This window comes from Gymnoscopelus braueri (genome assembly GCF_963280865.1).
Source record: "Gymnoscopelus braueri genome assembly, chromosome: 13".
Taxonomy (NCBI): Eukaryota; Metazoa; Chordata; class Actinopteri; order Myctophiformes; family Myctophidae; genus Gymnoscopelus; species Gymnoscopelus braueri.
Genome location: NC_137615.1, coordinates 3,160,642 through 3,185,134, shown reverse-complemented (window position 1 = coordinate 3,185,134; position 24,493 = coordinate 3,160,642). Strand labels below are relative to the sequence as shown.

General features: G+C 41.5%; 2 protein-coding genes across 2 annotated transcripts; both read right to left on the bottom strand.

Annotated features, from left to right (window-relative positions):
* Positions 1–6,904: 6,904 nt before the first annotated feature.
* Positions 6,905–15,068, bottom strand: LOC308098368 (uncharacterized protein). The gene is made up of 8 exons (XM_080446692.1): positions 15,019–15,068; positions 13,359–13,397; positions 12,834–12,860; positions 11,794–11,988; positions 11,499–11,695; positions 10,201–10,239; positions 9,545–9,568; positions 6,905–9,193 (listed from the first exon to the last, which is right to left on the bottom strand). Exons 4-8 carry the CDS (start codon positions 11,807–11,809, stop codon positions 9,074–9,076), a joined length of 396 nt encoding a protein of 131 aa, XP_080302818.1. The 5' UTR covers positions 11,810–11,988; positions 12,834–12,860; positions 13,359–13,397; positions 15,019–15,068; the 3' UTR covers positions 6,905–9,073.
* A 4,425-nt stretch (positions 15,069–19,493) lies between these two features.
* LOC308099346 (histone H3.2-like) lies at positions 19,494–19,913 on the bottom strand (the record flags this gene model as incomplete). The annotated part of the gene is made up of 1 exon (XM_080448090.1): positions 19,494–19,913. One exon carries the CDS (start codon positions 19,911–19,913, stop codon positions 19,494–19,496), a length of 420 nt encoding a protein of 139 aa, XP_080304216.1.
* Positions 19,914–24,493: the final 4,580 nt, after the last annotated feature.

Here is a 24,493-nt window from a genome sequence, read left to right as displayed (position 1 = left end):
CGACGGCCAAGGTAGGATTAATCATAGATATATATATCCAGTGGTGTGATCTAGGTTTCACTGTATATATCTATGGGCTTAATTCTGACGCCGGGGTTTTTTCCCGTGGCCAGTCACGTGACTCCTCCGAGTCCTCCGTTGGCCCGGGCATACCAGCGCTGCTAACGAGGGCCACACACATGGCCCCGTCTGTCCAGCGTCGCGTCTGTCCAAGTAGCAGCGCCTTCGGTTTCCATGGGAACGAACAAGCTGCGATGACGGACAAACCGGATGCTGACGTCAGGCAAGGTCCCCGTGACCAGTCACGTGACCCCGCCGGGTCCTCGGGACGGACCGTTAGTGCCTCTACTGCCTCGAGCGGTCACCTCAGGGTTAGCACCGCCGGCGGCAGTGGCAGCGTCACTGGTCCCCATGGCAACGCACACAGGGTTAGCGCTGCTAATTCCAGTAGGAGCGTCTTTGGTCCCCATGGCAACGCACGCACACTCCGAGCGGCCGATGACGTCATCGTCCAATCCAATCGCTCGGTGTGTGGAGCAATGGAAGATTTGCAAGCCGAATCCTTAAGTATTGCTCACAATACTAAAGGGTTACAGGCTGCAATTCTCCACAAAACCCCCCATGACAGGCAAAGTATTGTTTTCCCATGCAAAGGGTCCAGCAGCCAACACTCTGAGGGAGGAAGTCTCCTCCCTCTTGAGCAAAGGCGCTATTAAAGAATTACTTCCGATACTTCTGCTTACTATCCCAGTACATCAGCATTACACTGTGTGTGTACGGGGTTTTTCAGTACAGCAGTGACACACTGTGATTGTATTGGTCAGCTCCCCTGATCCGCAACAACACATTGTGGTTGTACTGGTGTGTTTTCCACGTGCTTTATGCATAAAACCTCCTATGCCAGACACGGTGTTGTTCCTCTCATGCGGAGGATAATGCAGCCATGTCTCTGAGAGAGGAGGTTCTCTCTCTCTCCATAGTGAGTATGTTACGAAGAATTTGTCAAGGAACTCGAGGTTACGTTGTAACCCCGGTTTCCTTAGAATTCAGAGTAACATAGTCAGAAAACTATCTATGAATCGGAACCAACTGGTTTTCTTTTCGTAATATTTTCTGGTGGAAAAGAAGGGGGGGGGGATGTACGACCCATTCTGAATCTGAAGGGTCTCAATAAACGTCTGTCGGTTTACAACTTTCGAATGTTGACAACCGCAATCCTTCCACGGTCCCTAACGGGCGCCGCTCGCGTGGGCCCGCCGGATCACGTGACGACATCACCGGTTCCTTTGGAGACGGATTTCAACGTTTCTTGGCTCATGGTGATTTAGCCTTGACTAGCTTGTTAGCTGCTAGGTTTGCATAACCTCCAGTCAGGCTACTGTTGCTTCAATTGGCGGCTAACTGACCTCACTAACAACAACACATTGCAGTGTTGTTTTTTGGTGCAGCGCGTAGCCAGCCCGCTAAAGCAACACCACGGTGGCCACCTACCACCGCTACCCATCCACGGTCTCTAACGGCCCCGCACGTGCGGGTCCACTGGATCACGTGGCAACATCACCGGTCCAGTTGGAAACGTGTGCGTTGTCCGCACTGGGTGACATCAGAGCCCCCTCCTAACTCGCTTGCTGAGTGCGCAGCTTGTTGGAGAGTTTGCAGTCCGGAACTGTTTACTATCCCGGTACATCAGTGGTACACTGTGTGTGTACCGGGTTTTTTTCAGTACTGCAGTGACACACTGTGGTTGTACTGGTCAGCTCCCCTGATCAACAACAACACACTGTGGTTGTACTGGGGTGTTTCCCACGTGCCTTTATGCATAAACCTCCTATGTCAGACACAGTGTGGTTTCTCTCATGCGGATGGTAATGCGGCCATGTCTCTGAGAGAGGAGGTTCTCTCTCCTGAGCAAGGGCGCTGCCAGGTAACTATCTATGAATCAGAACCAACTGGGCTTCTATTCATAACTTTTTCTGGTGGAAAAGAAGGGGGGGGGGGGCGTATGACCCTCTCTGCGGACGGTGCGTCAAGGAGATTGGTGCCAGCATTGTTTTCAAGGATGCTTATCTCCACGTTCCTTTCTATCCACCACAGTCAGGAGGTGGCGCGGCACACAGACGTGGCCGTTTCCCCACTTGACGTCGCGGGGTTTTCACCATCACCGTCCGTCGAGCGTCTTGGTCCCGTCTCAGCAGACCACCTTCATAGGGGATCTCGCTGGGCTAGACCAGGCTCACGGCGTTTCTGTCCCGGGCGGGATAGAAGGCGTTTCGGCCTATTAGTCCGTGAGCCAGGACCCCAAAAATGGGGTCATCACTACCATCTGGGGGGAATAATTCTCATAGTGATTTTTGGGTAGGTATACACCCCTAGAGCTAGGAAAAATGTGATAGCCTTGCATCGGTGGTAGCTATCTGTGTGTTATCACTCCTTTTATAACCACAAGCCAAAACACAGTTTTCAAAATCCGAATGAAGCATTCTACTTCAAACTGATGGTTCTCTCTTATTATTGACCCTCTCTCTCTGAAAAATGGTTGGGATAAAGCTCAGACTATATATTGTCCAGAAAGGTTGTTAAAATTTGCATATCTAGAATATTTTTCTATTACAGGCAGTGACAACATAGTGACTATATGTGACATAAGATGTACTTTGGTTTTAATGAAAGATGGAACACAAAGGGTTCCTTTGTAAATTACCTATAGATTTAAAACCATGTTTACATACATAGATTCTAAGGAAATGTATTATGAAATTCAATAAACAGAATATAGTGCAATGGGTAAGAAAATATCCAAAATGGCCAATCCGCTTGTCTTAGAATACCTCTGTTTAATACCTCTTTTTTAGGGTTTTCATATGTAGAATCCATTCCTGATGTTATTTTTTTAATATCAGGTCAATCATGTCAAAGGTCAGGTCAAGGTTAAAATTGACCTCTGGGAGAACAACAAATGGAAACAACTTGATGAACATTCATGGTTCACTATTCATGATTTTGTTTTGTGAAAATTGTCATTAACATGTCACAAGAACTGGTATTCATAATAACATGAATGTAAAATGATATAATCTAATGTCAAATATGTATCTTTTGCAACTACATCTGTATTCTCCAACCCACATCCTGTTCTACCTCATCCTTACAAGTATCCTCCTTATTAACATCACTCCTCATCTGTAGCTTGAACATATCATCAGTAACCATCTTCACCAGAGCAGTTACAGTACATCAGTGATGTACTTCTCACTCTCTGTGCCCTAAATTGATATTGCACCATGTCACATAGCTCTGACGGTGGGGTCACCCTTAGCAATGACAGGAACAAGAATATCCTAGATCTCCTATCCAAATTTTGTGACATCAAACGACTTGTCAGGTGGGGCTTGGTGGTCTGCCACTTTCCACAACATCACTTGTAAATAAATGAGCCCACATGTGGTGCAACAGGTTGGTCGGTGTTGGAGGAAGGGCCATTGACTTGTGGCACCCACCTCACCCAGCACATCAGGGTAGCCTGGGAAGTTCCCTGCCAGCAAAGTGTAGTGTGCTCTGATCTTGCCTTTGTCATACATATAAGACTGTCCCATCCCAATGCTCCATCTATACTTTACACTGTAGGTCCACCTGATACACCCCAATACACAGCATACAACAGGACAAGAACATCAGTGTAATCACTGAGCATGTGTATCACACCCTTTCCAGAGATGGCTGCATCAGGGATATAGGAACTCATGGTGATGTCTGCCTCATCATGACTAAATGCAGTATCTATCGTCAGCACTGAAGGTGTACAACATGCTCAACGGCTTCTGCTTAATGTTCTTACTCTTCATGATGACATCTCATGTGGGTAAAGGACATTACTATTCACAACAGCATGGGGGCAAATTAGCCAAGGATGGGATTGAAGAGATGATCTTTCTGTGTGTGAGGAATCCTACACCCCAATATTTTATGACCAAGACACACCAGTGCTTCAACTCTCCCTCTGTTTCTGCACATTTTGGGGAAGGCTTCAGTCCACTCCACTCACATGCATCATGACAGCATCTTTCCTGATCGTTATGGCAGTCTGCTCCCCAGACTGGTCAGCAGAGACAGTGATCCAGAATCCATCATGGTGCCGACAGACAAGGTCTAGCTTAGCCTCTATGCTATGGCATGGAGCACATGCACCTTCAGCAGGCACTGGGTTAGATATCAAGCACACTGCACATGGCCAGCATGGAAGAAGTGCTTCAGTCATGTGCTTCATGAGAGAAAAGGTGAAGTTAATGTCAATGTGTCTCCCTGCGCATTCAAACTGGTGGATGTGAAGTGTAGGAAGAAGTTGTCTACCCACTGTCAGCCAGTAGGATGGAGATGTGCAGTGTCCAGGTAGGCTACTGCTGTATCTGTTCAAATGTCTTTGGCCAAGTTGATAGAAACCACTTCAGAGTGCTGCTGATACACTCAGGACTGACCACTGAACTTGCCTGTCATGTTCTGCAACCACATGCATTTCCACTTCCAGTGCTGAACCTTGCATCAGTTTTGCAATGCAGCTGAAGAATGACTGTATAACATGCATCCCACCGGGATGCACAATTACATTATAGAGCTTATATACCTGCAAGGTGTCAACAAACGGCTCCATGTCAATTGTGAGGTGAATAGGGCCTGCTGTACATGTCAACCAGTGACCATATCTGCTTCCTGCTTGGACACCTGGTTGGACGATAAGGTGCGAGAGAGACCTTGACCTGACCTTTAGCACATAGGCCAAAGACTGACCAGCAAGTCAAAATATAACATTAGAAATAGATTCTACACCTATGAATGCCCCCCCCCCCAGGTCCCCATATGAATCACGTTCACGAAGTTCACAGATTCCCTCACACAACTGCAATATTTTGTTGTTTTTAACATCATTTAGTACAATGGAACATCACCATGGGATGGACACCATCTTTGATTTGGCAATAAAAAATTAACTGATGGTAATTTCACTGATTCAGCCATATTTCTTGAACCCTAAGACCTAGTTTTAGACACCAAAACCACCTTTCTAGGTTGAACAGTATCATAAAGCCATTTAAGCTCCTGGCAGTCATATTGGACGCCATCTTGAAAATGATGGCTTTACGAGAAATATAATTTCCTAGATTTTTTTGTATGTTCTTAAGCATGCCTAGACGTACCAGAACCAATTGAAAAACCTTTTGTATATTTTTTTTGGGGGGGGGGGTTAATAGTATGTTTTCATATATTGACCCATGTAATTTTCGCCTAGTGTTATAACATAAAATGCATGATAGCACCCATAAAGCTACCATTGGTGCAAGGCTATCACATATTTTCTAACTCTAGACATGCATACCTTGACAAAAATCACTATGAGCATTAATCACCTCAGATGGTAATGACCAACCCCCCTGGCTAACGGACTATATGGTCTTCTCGAGTGAGGCGACAAGTCACATACAGGCTATGCATGCAGGCGACGGGTCTCATGACTTCGGCCTTACACCTGTTTCGTTTGGACAAGCCCCACATGTGACCTTTTTTTCCCGGAGGTGGATGTGGGCTCTTGGAGCCCCGTCCACCTGAGGTTATCGGAAGGTCCGGGTATCCCCACGGTGCGTGGACACGCTTAGATCGTGGTCAGATGCAGCCCTTCTGTCCAAGGGGTCAGAATGGGGGCTGTGGTCTCGCGGAAGGTCATTACCACGGACGCCAGCCTCACAGGAGGGGTGCCGTCCACGAGAGCCGCTCGGCCAGGGGGGTGTGGGGTCCCAGTCTACAGACGGCCCACATCAACTACCTGGAGCTGATGACGGTCTTTTTCTGACGGTCAGACTTTGCAAGGCTCGGTTTTCGAGGTTGTCATGTCCTGATCAGAACCGACAACACCACAACCGTGTGCTATGCCAAAAAGCAGGGAGGCCTGGCCTCTCCAGTGTTGGACAGGCTAGCTGGCGATCTGACGCTGTGGTGCGACGCGCGCCTTACGTCAACCAGAGCCTCACAGGTACCGGGCCTCCTGAACAGCGGAGCGACTCTGTTGTCCAGGGGCATTTTTTGGTACCCAGATTGGCCTCTCCTCCGGAGATAACAAGCCAGATCTGGGCCAGGTTGGCCGACTGAACTGCTTTATGCGTTCCCGTCACTGGAGTTGGTCCTCTCAACTTGGAGAGGGTCAGACTCCACGGACTGTCAGTGCCACTGGTGGCACTGGCGTGGGGCGTGTGGAGGTTAGGAATAATCCTCTCCTCTACGACGAGCCCTGGCCCCTCCCCCCGATCAGAGATCTTCTTGTGGTTGTTTTAACTACAGCTACACGGGTCAGCGACATACATGCGCTCTCAGTGAGTTCGGAGTGCATGAGGTTCTTGGGAGATGACAGCAGGGTTTGTTTAAGCCCAACATTGCGTTTGTTCCCAAGAACGGAGTGGTGACCCAGACACCGGTTGAGCTGGTAGCTTTTCATCCGCCTCCTTTCGCTTCAGCGGAGGATAGGCGGCTGCACTGTCTCTGCCCAGTGAGGGCTTTGAAGCTCTACTGCCAGAGGACGGCGGTCGGCCGGTCGTCGTCGCAACTTTTTGTCTCCTTCGGCCCAGATGGTCGGAGGAAGGCAGTGACTAAGGCGACGCTTTCTAGATGGAGTTTGGATGCCATTAGGCTTTTTTTTTTACACCCAGGAGAAGCTTCCCTGGTCTGAAAAATGCTTCATATTTCACTATTTTCAGTAAAAACATAAATAGCATAAACCTATTATTACCTATTAATGTGATTACATCTTATTCACTATATTCATTGTGGAGTTGCATTTTCTTAAAGGCAGATCATTTAACATAGCACCATTTTAAAGTCAGTTATGTTTCAGTGTCAACTCCAGGAACCTCAAACCAGAAGCTGTGTCCAGCAGGAGAATTAAATCAATCTTTATTGTCACATCACATTAAGTAGGGTGGTGAAATTCTTATTGTACATGCTCATCATTGTGCAGTTAAAAACAGGTAAAATAATGATAGTAAAAGAAAGGAGGGGACAAGACACAGTAAGTGCATGATATGCAACTAATTGCATAATATACAGGATACACCTTCACTTAAACAGCCCACGGGTCAATTTCCGAATACAGATATATTATTGATTCCGAACATTCCAAACATGCAAGTTTACATGGCTCGTTTTATTTACATGGCCCGTTTTATTTAGTCCAATGTATTAAATTGTACTATATTTTTTATGTCCATTGTATTTGTAATTAAGTTTACAAAGTTAATATTAGTGTTAGGCTACTAAATGCATTTGAAATTAAATAAAAAATATTACACTGAATAATAATGAAAATAACCCTTTATTTGTTACTATTATGGGCTATTTGAGTGATGGGGTTTACATTATACTACTCGTGAGTGCAAGGGGAGCAAGGGGGGAAAATAAATAATAAAAAACAGAGGCAAGCATATGTTACGGCATACAGTATGTGTTCCTTCCTCCTTATGTTACAATCCTATAGTCTAGGGCAATAAAGGATTGTCACATACGGGTTGGAAAGCGAAACATGATTTTTAAAGACAAGATTTTCAACACCTGATTTTTAGACATGATTTTAAACCTAAACAGAATCAAGCTAAACCTTATCATAGTTTTAGAAACAGTCTAACCTAACAAACGTAAAAATAAACACAATAATTTCTAATTTTCTAATCTAACCTAACTACACTAAACTATAATCTGTTCAAAAGTTTACAGCTACAAAAAGCTGGTGCCCATACCCCATTAACTATTAGAAGAATCAAGCTCATCCAAACTGGTTACAATCTTGAGTATGAACTATCGATGTACCTTCAGAAACGCTTACACCAGCAAGCCTAATGAAGGTTTAACTGAACTTAAGTAGGGATGGCAAATTATACACACGAACAAAACAAGAATAATGGCAAGCGAACAGAGAACAGCACCACAACAGGTACTGCCATAGTCCACTCAAAGGGGAATTTTGGACCATGGTTTTCTTACCTTTTCTATGATGTTATATCTTAGAATGAATGGTACAGCAGAAAAATACTTTTTTTCTCTTCCTACATGTCTCTAATTTATATTTTTGGTATGATAGACATGCCAATTGTGTAGCTTATCACTCTGTAGATAATTAAACCTACTCTCATACAAAACCCTGATGTGTGTATGTCATCTGTATGGCTTCTAGACAATATTTTTGGAAATCAATGGTCTTACAAACAGTTGATCCTAAGGTAATTTTCCTCGTAGAATCAATTTCTGATTGCCACATTTTTGTATTGTGCATATTCATTTAGGTCATTTGCATATTTGGAAGAAAAAAAGTTCAAATATGCAAATTTAGTTTATTATCATTATTTCCAGTAATTTAATTACTGGAAATAATGATAATAAAGTTAAATTAAATATTTTAAAAAGTATAAAAGATATATGGGAAAACAATAGTTGAGGTACTTTTGTAGCCTATTGGCAGTGTGCACAAGATATTTGGGCCAATTTATCCAGCAGTTTAGAAGAAAGGGGGTCTACTGTAGCGCCTCAGCCAAACGAGGCAAGTCTCTGATGTATTTCCTGGAAGCAGAGAGGTTCACCTCCTATGATGCACTCAGCTGTCCTCACCACCCTCTGTACTGCTTTGTGGTCAGAGATGATGTACGATGGTGCTGCTCTTCAGGATGATCTTCATGATGCTGTTATAGAAGCTCATAGATGGAGAGGAGAATACAGACAGTGGGAGTCCATCTCTGACAGCTTGTCTCTACACAATCTATACATTCTAAGTGAGAAATAGGCCATGGAGTTGATCAATCCTGAATAACTAGTGTGTGTGTGTGTGTGTGTGTGCGTGTGCGTGTGCGTGTGCGTGTGTGTGTGTGTGTGTGTGTGTGTGTGTGTGTGTGTGTGTGTGTGTGTGCGTGTGTGTGTGTATGAGGGGGGGTGGGGGTTATGGGGAGTGGGAGGGTTGTGGGTAGTGGGGGTGTGGTTGGTTGTGGTGGTGGTGCAGTTGGTGGTTTTGGGGGTGAACTGGGTTAGGATGTGGACTGAGTGGTTAAACCTACCGCCCCCACCACCTTAACCAGCGCCCAATCCTGTATACAGTACAACCAATAAAATATATGGCCACAGTACAACCAAGAGCATATAGGACACCACCAAGCACTAAAAGAACAAAACACTGTAACAAAAAGAGAAGAAAAAGTAAAAAAGGAGAGAAAAGAAAGAAAATAAACATTTAATTTTAGTTGAAGGTCATGGTGAAGATTCAATTATGTGTATGAATTAGGGGGTGAGGGGTATGAAATTATTATTATTTTTTAAAACTGGTTTAATCAACCAATACAAAATCGGTTGATTAAACCAGTGGTTCTCAAAGTGGGTTCCGGGGACCTCCAGGGGTCCTTGACGGGGTTCCAGGGGGTCCCCAGCTAAATGAGTTAATATGGTATCAAAATGAGATTGAACCCCACTTTGAGAACCACAGCAGCAGAGGTTGAACAGTTTGATCAATTGTTTATTGATTCCATACCTTTATCTTCTTTGGGTTCTGGGACTGGAGGGCCATGGTTCCGTAGGGAAAAAAACAAAACAAAAACAAAGTCATACAATGTCATGATACTTGTTAGCCTAAATTATTCACAGCACAGCTACTGTATTGTATAATTGAATGGTGTTTGTTGCAATAAATACATGAAATGGAAGTGGTTGGATTCAATGGATATAATGTTTTATCCCAGAGTCACTGGAATAACTCAAAACAAAACAGAATGCAGTTCACAGGCTCAGACTGTAATTGATCATTGATTTGTAACGCTGTATGAGTGTACCGGTATTTTCTCATATTTAACTCAGCTAATCAAAGAGTAGCTGTGGTCATAACACTGTATGAGAAGTTGAAAAGGTTTTAGACATATTTTCTTTTTTAGTGTTCAAAGTTAAAACAGAGAATGTACTTGTAATAATACAACATAAAAAAATAAACAGTTCTGATGGAGTTAAACAAGCTACTGTTTTTAAAACTGGTTTAATCAACCAATAAAAAATTGGTTGATATGGGTTAATATGGTATTTAAAAAAAAATCAGTTTAACTTAGATACATAGATATCTAGATTACATCCCTGGATCCCACTTTGAGAACCACAGCAGCAGATTTGATCAATTGTTTATTGATTCCATTATCTTACCTCTTCCTTCTTTGGGTTCTGGAGGGCCAGTGATGGTTCCTTAGAAAAAGAAAAAGGGAAAAAAACAAAGTCATACAATGTCATGATACTTGTTAGCCTAAATTGTTCACAGCACAGCTACTGTATCTGTTTTTGTATAATTGAATGGTGTTTGTTGCAATAAATACATGAAATGGAAGTGGTTACTTATTTATCACTAGAATAACTCAAAACAAAACCGAAAGCAGGGGGGGGGGGACGGGGCTGGTTTATGACTATTGCAGGGGCCAGTTTCGAATTGCAGCCATCTGAAGGTACTTTTTTAAGGGGGTTTTTAAGTCTAGTATACATTCCAGCCAGTACATTCCCATGCCAGCGTTTTTTACCTTATATTGACGATCTTTGGAGAGCCACGAAAGCCAAGTTGTGTACACAGATGTAAACAAAGAGTGTCTGGGGGTGGGGGAGGGTCTCCTCTATCCACCGGAGAAAAAACATTTGTACCGGGATCGGCCATTTTGTTGCTATCGCAGGTTGAATAAGGCTTGTTTTCACCCCCCAAAAAAAATCCGAGCTACATGTGTTTTTCTACAACAAAAAAAAGATAGGAGTAGACGGAAGTGACTTTTTTTGGGACGACGTCACATCCGTCCATTCCTTCTCTCATAATCAAGGGATCATTCCTAAGTCTTGTGGAATATATATCGATGTTTTAAATAACTCATATGCGTTCTCGGCAGGAAAGTGATGCATTTGAAAGAACGCATAATGCGTTCTTGGCAGGCAATGTGTTAACATATGGACACTCCCCCATGCATAAAATATGCTGGCGAGTCTTATTACTTAAGTGTTTGCGCTCAGCGCACCTTGCATAATAGGGATTGTGCATAAGATGGTGGCGTTATGACTTAATTACCGCCTAAGACGTGGATTTAAGACGTGCATAATAAGGCCCTAAGTGTTATATGACTGTGTTATTATGGAATACGTGCAATATATGGAATATCAGCCATTCTAGGGCTACCATCGGGTCTGCCGATGTGTCCTCAAGCAAGACACACAAACTCCAAGGAGTAAAGTTCCTCACCTGACCCTGTATCAGACCTCCATCTAGTGGAGGCCTCAATTCAAAAAGAAGAAAATAGTAAATATTGTATGAATATTGAATAAACTAAAAGCCTGCCGTAATATATATATATATATATATATATATATATATATATATATATATATATATATATATATATATATATATATATATGCAGGCTTTTGTTTTTTTATTTATAACAAAATAATAATTATCATGTGTAATCCATTACCGAAGAAGGACCAACAGCCTCCAAGACTTTACTGAAGGCTTTCTTATTGTGGCTGCAGTTCAGGAATTCACCTTCCCAGAACACAGTGTCGACAGTGAGGATGACATCATCTCTGGTCACATGTCTACTGCTGTCATGTACAGGATCTTCAACATCATATCTGTGATGCATCACCACCAGAATCACTGGTTTACCACCTTTCAAGAGAATGAACATGAATACATTAATTAATCTGGATGGATGATTTACTGTATACATCAATTAATCCAGCAACTCTTATAAGAGGTTTTCTCACTTGGAATCTTTTTCATTGACTCAATGACATCAGTTCCAACTCGTGAGGTGACTGGGCAGAAAGCCAGGATGTAGTCATATTCTTCCACAGATTTCTTCTGAATCTGTCCTTTATCTTCAAGTTGTTTAATTAAGTTTTTATCATGGGCACCATCAGTATCTCCAGTCACAACAACAAAGAAATTGACGAGCTGCCCTGTTATCAAGATAGAGATAACTGTAAGGCTGGAGATATTATTGAAGAAACAGTCAATTGTACAACTGACCCAACAATGAAAGCAGTATATGGAAAATGTTAAGATAAATACACAAAACAAAATAATAATCATGGTACGTGGCTGTATTGTGTGATAGACCCAACAATACTGTAAACGGAGGAGGGGAAATAAGGATAAGCCATTGCATCCAATAATTCAATCTCTGAAAAAGACATATAGGCCTACTGTGGGGGTGTGTGTGTGTGTGTGTGTGTGTGTGTGTGTGTGTGTGTGTGTGTGTGTGTGTGTGTGTGTGTGTGTGTGTGTGTGTGTGTGTGTGTGTGTGGGGGGGGGGGGGGGGGGGGCAATCCTGTGTACAATATAACCAATAGCAGACATGAATCACAACAGTACAACCAAGAGCAGATATGACACCACCAAACACTAAAAGAACAAAACACTGTAACAAAAATAAAAAATTAAATAAAAAAGTGAAAAGGGAGAGAAAAGAAAGAAAATATTTAATTAAGGTTGAAGGTCATGGTGTGAGGGGGGGGGGGGTTATTATTATCTTGCAAGACAAAGTTAAACAAGCTACTGTTTTTAAAACTAGTTTAATCAACCAATACAACATTGGTTGATTAAACCAGTGGTTCTCAAAATGGGGTCAAGGGACCCCCAAGGATCCTTGATGGGGTTCAAGGGGGTCCCCAGCTAAATGAGTTCATATCAAAATCAGATTGAACTTAGATACATAGATACCTAGATACATCCCTGGATCCCACTTTGAGAACCACAGCAGCAGAGGTTGAACGGTTTGATCAATTGTTTATTGATTCCATACCTTTATCTTCTTTGGGTTCTAGGAGTCCTGAAGGGCCAGTGGTGGTTCCGTAGAAAAAGAAGGAAAAAAAAGTCATACAATGTCATGATACTTGTTAGCCTAAATTATTCACAGCACAGCTACTGTATTGTATAATTGAATGGTGTTTGTTGCAATCAATGTTGCAGTCAATTGTACAACTGACCCAACAATGAAAGCAGTATATGGAAAATGTTAAGATAAATACACAAAACAAAATAATAATCATGGTACGTGGCTGTATCGTGTGATAGACCCAACAATACTGTAAACGGAGGAGGGGAAATAAAGATAAGCCATTGCATCCAATAATTCAATCTCTGAAAAAGACATATAGGCCTACTGTGTGTGTGTGTGTGTGTGTGTGTGTGTGTGTGTGTGTGTGTGTGTGTGTGTGTGTGTGTGTGTGTGTGTGTGTGTGTGTGTGTGTGTGTGTGTGTGTGTGTGTGTGTGTGTGTGTGTGTGTGTGTGTGTGTGTGTGTGTGTGTATTGATTCCATTATCGTACCTTTATCTTCTTTGGGTTCTGGAGGGTCAGTGATGGTTCCTGATGGAAGTCATACAATGTCATGATACTTGTTAGCCTAAATTATTCACAGCACAGCTACTGTATTGTATAATTGAATGGTGTTTGTTGCAATAAAATGGAAGTGATTAGATACAATTGACATTTTTGTCACTAGAATAACAGAATGCAGTTCACAGGCTCAGACAATAGTTGATCATTGATGTGATATGCTACATGAGTGTATTGGTATTTTCTCATACTTCACTCAGCTAATCAAAGAGTAGCCGTGGTCATAACACTGTATGAGAAGTTGAAAACTTTAGAACTTTTTTTTTAAATTTAGTGTTCAAAGTTAAAACAGAAAATGTACTACAAAACCCAGTTCTGATGGATTAAAACGGCAATTGTTTTGATCATCTAAAACTAAAGACAAAAAGGGTATGGATTTTAATGACATTACTAAGGCTAAAACAAAACATATCTGCTTGCTCTCAATGAAAGTGTGAATGAACAACCGATTGTTTTAAACAATAACCTAAATCTCATCTGAACCTGGCTGGTCATCAGTAGGTGTGTCTAGTAGTACATTCAGTCATTCTGTCTGGGGGAGAGGTGTTTGCTGTGGATTTTCATCTTTTGACCTGCCACAACACCCCCTTCAATCTCAAATGTAACATCTAATATCTCATTAGTGTGAAAGGCCTGGTGGGGCAAGAGTAAAGGTGAGGTTTCACAAGCTGAAGGTTGGGGGTAATTTTGGTCTTTGGAGGTAGCCCACCTCCCTCCTCACGTTCTTTTTTGGCTCCTTCGGTAGGAGAGGGAGGAGCACAGAGGAAGCCACACAGAGAGAGGAGCTTAAGACATTTACATATTAAGCAAAGTTTAATTTTCTAAACATTCTTTTTTTGGTGATTTCTTCTTTATTTTAGTTTTTTCCCCCTTTCTCTCATTGTTTAACATTATTAGTTTGATTTCACAGCATCTAGTTGGGAATGCCTTTTTTATTGAGGCATACATGCATTATTAAATATTTTAGTTAGGTTTGTTATTCTTTCCTTTGTTTCCTATCATGATCTATTTTTTTTTTCTTTCTTTCTTTTTTTTTCATGATCTGAAAAACACTTTCTCCATGGGGGGGGGGGGGGGGGGGGTGACTACCAACAGTCGTAAAGGAGTGTAAAACACCAAACCGCTCTAAAGGAGCACTTACAGGTGGCTGCAATTCTAAACTGGCCCCTGTAAAAGTCAAAGCCTATTATTGACTGATTGACTGTACAACCTATTCAAGAGTTATACTATAGCTAAAATGTGAAGCAGCCTGTTATAGCATCACAAAGAGGCAATTGTGAAATTAGCAGATGTTCTTCCTTGGCCTGCTGGGGGTATGGGCGCAAAATTGTATGCCGATCAGTCAAACAGACGGACGGATAGGGCAAAAACATGTCCTAGCAGGGATAAAAATACTGACAGACAATCTTACCCAAAGCAATTTGCAACCTTAGAAAAGGTTACATAGGCAGCCATATTACATGCAACCAATATTAAAGGCAGAAATACATAGTTATTATGAAGATGAATCTGTTACGTCTGTCTCCAAACTGGTTGCAGTGACTTTGTGAAACTTGTGCTAGATAAGTAAAAGTGTTCGTAATGTTCTTACCATGCAGATCCTGTGTTGAGTTATTGGGTGATGAGTCTGATCTAGGGGGCATGCGGTTCATACAATAAACAGAAAATAACATCTTATGAAATGACCACCATCAAGTGAGTCACAAAAACATTTGACAAGCATGGACATAAAAGTACAACCCACATTACCATGTGACAACAATAATGAGTATCAGAAGGATAAGGTTGTTGTTTGTTAGTTTTTTCTAATGGTCATCATATGCCTGTATACCCTAGCTGTGTCTTAACTTTACATTCTGTCAGAGTGCCAGCCCCATGAGTTGCTGCAAAGATCCATCCATTACAGGTAGTGATAGTTTTTAACATAACAGCATTCCAAAGGCAAATGATGCAGTGTCCTAGATTAAAATGGCAAATAAGTACATGGGGCTTTCAAATGAGAAGTCTACTAGCAAAAGCCTATTGATTTTCACTCACCTGATGCACTCCGGTCTACACCGGTCCTTCATTATCTGACAAAGTTTGCGGAAAATATTTATGAAACAAATTGTATACCGAATATTTTTCGTGTCCGATAGGCCTACGTACCACTTCAGCCTGTCAAATGTAATAACTGATTCTATCACATGCTTCTAGTCCAATCTGCAAGGCTCCTCCTCCCTGTTACTGCTCTGACTCACTCTGCTCTCACTGCTACCATGATAGGAGCTGGAAGTCAGTTTGGAATTTGTATAAGAAATAATGTGTTACTAACACAACCAGAAAACTTTCATTTACCAGGTGCTTTCAACAGACAATGTTGAAAGTGTGCCTTTACAATATTGAAAATGTTGTGATAAAAATTAAATTGAGTGCAAAATATTGTTTATATATATATTTATTTTTTTAAACATTTTATTCACAAGTAGGCCTAAGTAATTCACAGGTACAAGAAAAAGGAAACCACACATAAAAGACCCATAGAAATCAGGCACTATTGGAACATTATATGGCCAAAAGTAAAGCAAACAAGCAAATACAAGCAATGAAAATTCAATGAAAATACATATTATTTGTAAAAACCCTAAATATATTTTCTTTAATAACCAACCGTTTAGTTTTGTCCAGTTTTTTTTTTTATGCTATTTTTATGTGAAATTAATCATGAAAAAGGGGGATTTGACAAGACAGTCGGCTACACGAACGGGATTGAATGAACAATTCACTCAAACCAGGATGTTTTGTGAAGCTTAGTTTCAAAAGTCTGTAGTTATGTTGAATTGGACAACTTTAAAATCACAAAACAGTGCCTTATGACTTACTTACTTAATGTAATTAATGTAATGTTCATGCCTTACTCACTGCAAGACATAAACAGCACCACTTTTTATTCATAAATTGATATCTAGTGACATCTAGTGACCACTTGTAGCAACAACATGAATTGATGAAGCACGATATCAGAAGGGTAACCAGAAAGACTAGGCACCAAAACAGAGTGGGCACTGGGAATACTTTGTACATGAAGCCAAGTTGTGTCCACAGAAATCATGTTTTGAGCGTACGGGTATCGTCAGTGATGTGAGTGTTGAGGAAAGTTTATTTGTTTAAAGGCAACGTCTTTACCTATGGTCTTTACTCAAGACATTAAGCAGTAGTATGAGAGAGAGCAAAATTAACACATTATGAATGGACAGGTTTATTTGTTTTCGCTCTTTTGTCACAATGATAGGCAACAGAACAGCAGACCTATTATTTTCATTTATTTATTTTTAGCTGTGGTTTAAAACAGTGGTTCTCAAAGTGGGGTCCTTGGGGGGGGGGGGGGCCGCATTATTGCATGAAAAATCTGTTTAACTTCCTCAAATCTTTTTTATACTTCGACCATTTGAAGATAGCCGATCTACAAGCTCACATTGTGCCAAAGTTTTTGAACATCTTGAACAATTGAGACGAATGTTGAATATTTTTCCTCATTTTGAACACAAATCTTCTCTTGATGGGGTCTGTAAAGACTGATCGAACCAAGACAGAGGCAAAGGTTTTGGAGTGCACAATATAATATTTTGATTGGGTGATTCCTTACAACAGCAGGGGGGGGGGGGGGGGTTTATTCAAACAATTCCAACAAAACTTCTTCCCGGATCTGGGTATCGTTCCAATTAGGTATGAGCGTCCCATGTTGCCTACAAACAAATAGAAAACATCAAATTAGTTTCATGTCTGAACTACATGACTAGTAATATTGAGGAAGTGGAGTGTGTCGCTTACCGCCCGAGCAGAGTCCTTCCACCAAGGAGAGCCAGCCAGCACTATGTGAGAGTGAGCACCTTTATAGAAGAGCTTGATCAGACCTTCTCCAGCCTGTTAGTTGGCGGTCAGGTGTCATCACATCAAACTGATTAAGAACAGACCTATAGGTACATACCTCCCCTCGATGAGCTGGCCCAAGGACCGGGCCTGGCCTTGGTGCTGAACTCCTCCCTCAGAGCTCTGGCTAACCTGGTGGAAGCGCTCACCTGGCGTTCTAGACAGCGACACTTCACAGGTCCCTGACACAAAATACCTTCTTTAGATTGAGGTCCGGTGCCAAATAAATATAAATTTGGGGGTCCTTGACATAAAAATGTTTGAGAACCACTGGTTTAAAATGATTGATAGTTGACTGAGTTTTCTCTGAGCTTGTTCCAGATACTATGTGGTGCTGGTGTGCTGTTACAAAAATGTAACATTACTTGCATTTCCATGTTTAGTTCTGATTTTGGGGACAGAAAGCAGGCGATGCAGCAACACACATCAGGTGTGTTTATTTTTTGCAATTAATTTGCATTCATGATTATCCTTTTCTTTGTGGTATGAGTACATCCACAAATAGATCGTAATGAGTCATAAAACAACACAGTTTATTTTCTAACACATTTTCAGATCCTTTATTCATCACGCAAGTCTAATGAAGACATGTTTATTTTTGATTTACTCATGATGAGAGTCGGCTGACTTTATAATTGAGTCCAACCACACCAAGGTTTTTGGCTTGGTGAGTGTTAAGCGGCTAAAACGTAATAATCGGAGAAGTGCCCAGTGCAGAGTCTTCCCTCCCCAAAAGGTGCCCTGTCTGTAAAATTAAATAAAATAACGGTGCCCAGACTGCCAATACCGACCATGCAGTGGGCATACGGGGCAATTGCACTACAGGCAAAATTGTTTATTTTGCCCAGGGCGTCACATTGCCTCGAGACGGCCCTGTGCCTGGCTCCAGACCATATAGACCCCGGCCACTCAGTGGACTGCCCCATACTTCAGTCTGATAGTCAGGCTACACTCTTCCTGTTTCCACCACAAGCACTGGGTGAAGGTTGACTCAGACCTAATAACCCTTTTTTTTACGACACTGATAGGCAGGCAGCTAGACTGAACGAGATCAAATGGAGGACGACCGGTTCTTTCAATCTGAAGATTAGACCACCTTCAGTGGGCAATGGGCATCAAATCATTGTGGGCACTTAAATCTGGGCACCAGAACAGAGTGGGCACCGGGAATACTTTGTACATGAAGTGTTAAGCATTAACCCTATTTTATTTGAATCCTTATGTATCCTTATGACTATATGTTCTGTATTGCTGTGTATCCTTATGACTATATATTCTGTATTATGTATCCTTATGACTGTATATGCTTTATTATGTATCCTTATGACTGTGTATTCTTTGGAACTGTTTGTGTCATGAGAACATCCACAAAACACAAATATTCATTGGTGGAAAGTAATTAAGTACATTTACTCAAGTACTGTCCCTTAACAAAATGTTGGAGTACTTTTACTTAACTTGAGTATTTCCATTTTTGACTACTTTATTCTTCTACCTTGTTACATCTCAGAGTCAAATATTGTACGTTTAAAACATTTAAATCCAGTAATTTTACTTGTAATAGTATTTCTTTATTGTGGTAAATACTATTCCACCACTGCGAATAATACAGTGAGTTTTGAGTAAATTTTGGTTATATGACAAAAGCTCCCCTCTTATGTAAGATATAGGGTTATGCCGGAGTGGGACTCCAAAACTGACCGGGAGTTATACGCCCAGTCAGGCCACTCTGTGGCCGCGCGCGAAAATTTTTGGGGGCCTTTGGAAGGCTTTGGGGGGCCTTTACAGTTAAGTTACAGCAATTTCACTTGAAAAATTTTGCTGCAGCAGTGCTTTCACTGCTGCAGCAACACTGACTGAATTGAATTGAAATTGACTGTGGCTGGCCTGGCCTGAGTTTAGGAGATTTTTTTTTCTTTTTCTGCAGCACTTAAGCGCTGCGCTGGCTGTGGCTGGCTGGCCTGACCTGATGCAAAAAATAAATAAATAAATAAATAGTCCCGGTCCTCCCGACGGCCAATCCGGGCCTGGGTTATGGTATGTTCTGAAGATAAGTATGTTCTGAAGATAACATACAGTAACTTACACATATGTGTGCGTGTGACACACAAAACATATTGGTGAGCCGTTTTGGGGTTGTGACAGCGACAGATTAGTTTAAGCACGTTCTCCACGGATACGACGGGCCAGCTGGATGTCTTTGGGCATGATGGTCACCCTCTTAGCGTGAATGGCGCACAGGTTGGTGTCTTCAAACAGACCCACCAGATAAGCCTCGGCAGACTCCTGGAGAGCCATGACGGCGGAGCTCTGGAAGCGCAGGTCGGTCTTGAAGTCCTGGGCGATCTCCCTCACCAGGCGCTGGAAGGGCAGCTTACGGATCAGCAGCTCGGTAGATTTCTGGTAACGACGGATCTCCCTCAGAGCCACAGTACCAGGCCTGTAACGGTGAGGCTTCTTCACTCCACCGGTTGCCGGCGCGCTCTTACGCGCTGCCTTGGTGGCGAGCTGCTTCCTGGGAGCTTTGCCACCGGTGGACTTACGTCTTCTGTCTAAAGCACTTTGAATCACCTTCATTCATTCAGTTTGTTGCCGTGGCTACAAATGGTCACTAGATGTCACTAGATACCAGTTTATTAATAAAAAGTGCTGCTATGTTTCTGCCTTGCAATGAGTACGACATAGACATTATATTAATTAAGTCATAAGGGCAGTGGGGGCTTAATGGAAGGGCTTTAGGTTCTGCAGCACAGGGCACCAATAACCTTGGGGGGGGGCACCATCCTCCAGGCATTATTTTTTCTAGTTGGTCGACGGTGTGTGTGTGTGTGTGTGTGTGTGTGTGTGTGTGTGTGTGTGTGTCTCCCTGGTTTTCCCAGTGCCCCCCCCCCCCCCCCAGAAAATGTATAGGTTAAAAAAAGTTGTGGGACCTCCTCCGTATGTACAGCAGTGGTTACATGGTCAAAAGTAAAGCAAACGAATATGAAAACAAGATTGTCTTGGGAGATTGTTATTGTAGACTCCCTGAGTCAAACAGACTGGAGAGTTTTTTTTTGTTTTGTTGTTCAAGAAGAGACTGACTCAGATTGGAAGCATTTTAAATGTGTATAGTCTATCCACAAGTTTCCTAGGCTGTGTGGGCATCACTTCCTGTCGATTTGATCCAATGAAATCTAATGATATCCAATGAAATCAGGAAGTGATGCCCACACAGCCTAGGAAACTTGTGGATACCATGGCAAAAAAACAAAACAACATGCCTTGTGGCTTAGTTCAGGTAAGGTCACTGCAGTGTACAGTAGCGGCTGGTGGTGATTTTGGGTGGGGGTGCTACAAGACATCCATTATACTATGATACTCATACAGTAGTTCACCCTGCAGCAACAGCATCACATTCCAGATAGCAAGTTACAGCAATGCCACTACTGTACGCTATCTATACTTTGTTATAGGAAATGCTCCACAACAACACAAGTACCCACAACAAAACAGAGCTTCCACTGCTCCAGTGAACGTTGTTTGTAAGTGCAGATAGCTGCTCTTATATCATGATTATTGGTGGTGGTGGCAATACTAATAATTTGAGCCTGGAATGATCAAATCCTGCGTTGAGGGTCACACAAGAATAGCATGCACTTTATAAACAAAATAAGACCAGAACCAGACAATTAATTAAAAGGTTAGATTATTTAAGTCTGCTTAAAACATAGCAGCAAGTGGTATGTATAAACTGAAACTCATCTCCTCCTACAGTAGACCTCGTCCCATGTTCCTTATCAGTGCTTTTAAAGTTACGCACACACACAGCCTCTCCCTCCCTCCCTGTCTCACTCACACACACACACACACACACACACACACACACACACGTTCCACTGAGTTCACTTTCCTCACGTTAACCTTAAAGTAGGGATGCACCATACTTGCCATTGAAGATAACCGGTTAACCACATGATCAAATCAATTGATAATGATATTAAATACATGATCAAATCAAATGATATTAAATACACGATCAAATCAAATGATATTAAATACACGATCAAATCAAATGATAATGATATTAAATACATGATCAAATGAAATGATAATGATGTTGCTAAACAACTTTCCGGTAGGGTTTACCATACACCAGTTATACAGTAACTAATTCTGAGAGCAGATAAAGTCTTCTAAAATAAAACCTGTGCATTCTTATGACCTGATTTCTTAGGCCTACTGATGCACATATAAGTTCAACTTAAAACAACTTAAATGTAGTAAAGATGTAACATTTATTTTTTTTACAACTTGTTTGTCGACCCTTTTGAAAAGCTTCCCCAGAAAACACTTTGATTCAATCTGCAGCCTTTAATCATCACAAAAGGTCTTTTACAGCTTCACACGTCAAATATAAACATTATAAAATAAAATATCGGTTAAAATATCATGATTACTTTGCCGATAAAGATTTGACCAACATTACGTTTCCAAGTAAATAACGTCCGATACTGATATATGATGAATGATTCATCCAGCATCCCTACTTTAAACTTTATACAGTTTAACCCATTAACACCGGGAACGCAGTCGTGTCATTTTCAGATTGCTTTGGCAATTAAAAAAATAGCCGATCTACAAGCTCATAGCTTGTAGATCGGCTATTTACTTTTTTTAATCGTGAAAATGTGTGCAAATCTGAATATCTATGTTTTTTTTAAGCGATTCTTTTTACTCAAATCTTTGCTTCTGGGGGATTCTACAAACGTCTTCTAAATCCTTTTTTTTTTGAACGTATGTTGCTATAATATCAGTGGTTCCCAAACGTTTTCATGTCAAGGAAGGACCACCCAAAATGTATTTGGCCGTGGACCCCCCATCTCTAAACATTTTGTTCCAGGGAGGGACCCCCGGAAGTTGTAACGGAGGGAAAAAAAATACACATTCAAATATTTGCACAAAATGTTCCCGATTTTCAAAAATAGCAGATCTACAAGCTCATAGCGCGGCACTGAGTGCCGCGCTATGAGCTTGTAGATCTGCTATTTTTGAATCTTAAAATTACACAGATGTGTTCCCGGTCTTAAAGGGTTAAATGAACATTTTCTAGTTCTGTTTGTGTGACGAAAAAAAAATTAAACTATTGATACATGTAAAATGTATCCTTTCAGTATGGCATTTCATTCATACCCAGTACCATGGAGAAAAACATAAGAAGAAAAGTAGATAAATACAATAACATATTATGCAAAATGTTACTAAATGGAGCACAGACAAGCCTTTGGCATATCAGTCCAAAACATATCGTGTATAGAGCCCGACCGATATGCTGGCCATTATCTTCTCTTTTCTTTTGTAACAACGTCAGTATTAGGTACCAGCAATTATGTAGCCGATGTGATCAGATTTTTAAACACTCTCAGCCTGGTCGTCCATATTTTAGGCGTGCCACTTTATTTTGAACATTTTCAAAATTACCGTTAACTTATAGATCGGCTATTTTTGAAAATGTCTGAATAGAAAAAGTGATTCAATAAAATAAAGTTCACTTAGTGTTTATTTTTTAATCTATCAAAAAGGTGTGGGTTTTTTTTTGCCAATAATGTAAATGCTCTCAAACAGAAAAAAGTTTTTTTTAATCTAATTCATTAGGACATTTTGAACTTTTTGACAAACCCACAGTAATTACTAGTGGTCTGGGACTATCCAAAATCGGACAAAAAAATTAAGTCGGTCGGGCTCTAATAAACTCCTTTCATCTCAGCCAGTTGATAGAGAAGCCTCATATAATACAACTGTATTGCAGTGACACTTGAAGCAAATGATTACAACACAGAACCTGGTCTCTTCCTGTGGGCCTGGTGAACCTTAAGAGAGGCACAGACATAAAACCACATCCCTCTTCTGTCTCCAGAATAAAAAAAACAAAAACATGACCAGGCAATAATCCTAAATCCAAACCAGATCCCTGGATATACAGCCGGCCAGGAATGCTGTCAGTCAGGAACTGAAACCTATCAATTCCTTCGAAAAAAAACTAGTTAGGATTTAGAAGAGATTTGTAGAATCCCCCCAGAAGCAAAGATTTGAGTTACAAATGTTTACTTAAAAAATATATAGTTTGTTCAAAGATTTGCACAAATGTTCACACATTTCTCTCGGAAAATAGCAGATCTACAAGCTCGTAGCGCGGCACTCGGTGCCGCGCTACGAGCTAGTATATCTGCTATTTTTGAATAGCCCAAAGAAATCTAAAAATGACACAGATTCTTTCCCGTCTAAATTGGTTATCATCTCCTTTGGTGCTTTTACCTAGACTAGAACACAGCTGTCGTTCCAACAAACAAAAAAAAGAGTGTAGCGCTGACGTTAGTAAAATAACGGATTCGTGGGAGATAGATAACAACAGATTTATGGAGGTAGCGGAGCAGGTGACATACACACATCTTCAACCAAAAAGGACAGAATGACCGTTAAACCACAGCGCTGCATCCGTTCTGTTATAAAAGCGGGTCAAAAAAGAAAAGAAAGGGGGTTTAAACACCGGGTCCAGGGACCACCAGAGGTCAACAATTGTCCCTTGTGGGTCTGTTAACTCTAGAGCAGTGGTTCTCAACCAGTGGTCCGGGGACCACCAGTGGTCCTTGAAGGGGTTTCCAGGTGGTCCCCAGCTAAATGATGGAGAGTTGGTAACCAAATGAACCCTTATTAGATCTTTAACTCTTGAGAGTGTAAAATGAAACCAAATGGACCTGTACGGGTCCATTTGGTTTTATTTTACGCTCTCAAGGAGTTAAATTATTGTTAAACATCTGCATTACTTCATTAAATAATTGTTATTTTGATCAACGTTTGCCTGTTATTTCTCCTATGGAAACAACATCAATACAGCAATGAATTGTGGACAAAATCTTGTCTTGAGTCTGAGAGTCGTCTAAATCTCATCAAACGGTGGTTGTTCTGCGGCTCAAACGCCGAAAAAAAGAATTACCTCGATATGAAAAAGGTTGAAAACCACAGATCTAGAGAGAACCAAATGGAGAACCAACCAGTGTCTTTGTACACTCTCTCAGAGTGAAATAAACACTGAGGATTTTACAGCGTAGACAGGGGTTCGCAGAGATAAGAGAACGGCATCACGCAGGGGGTCCGCGGGGCCTAACGCAGATCTAACCGGT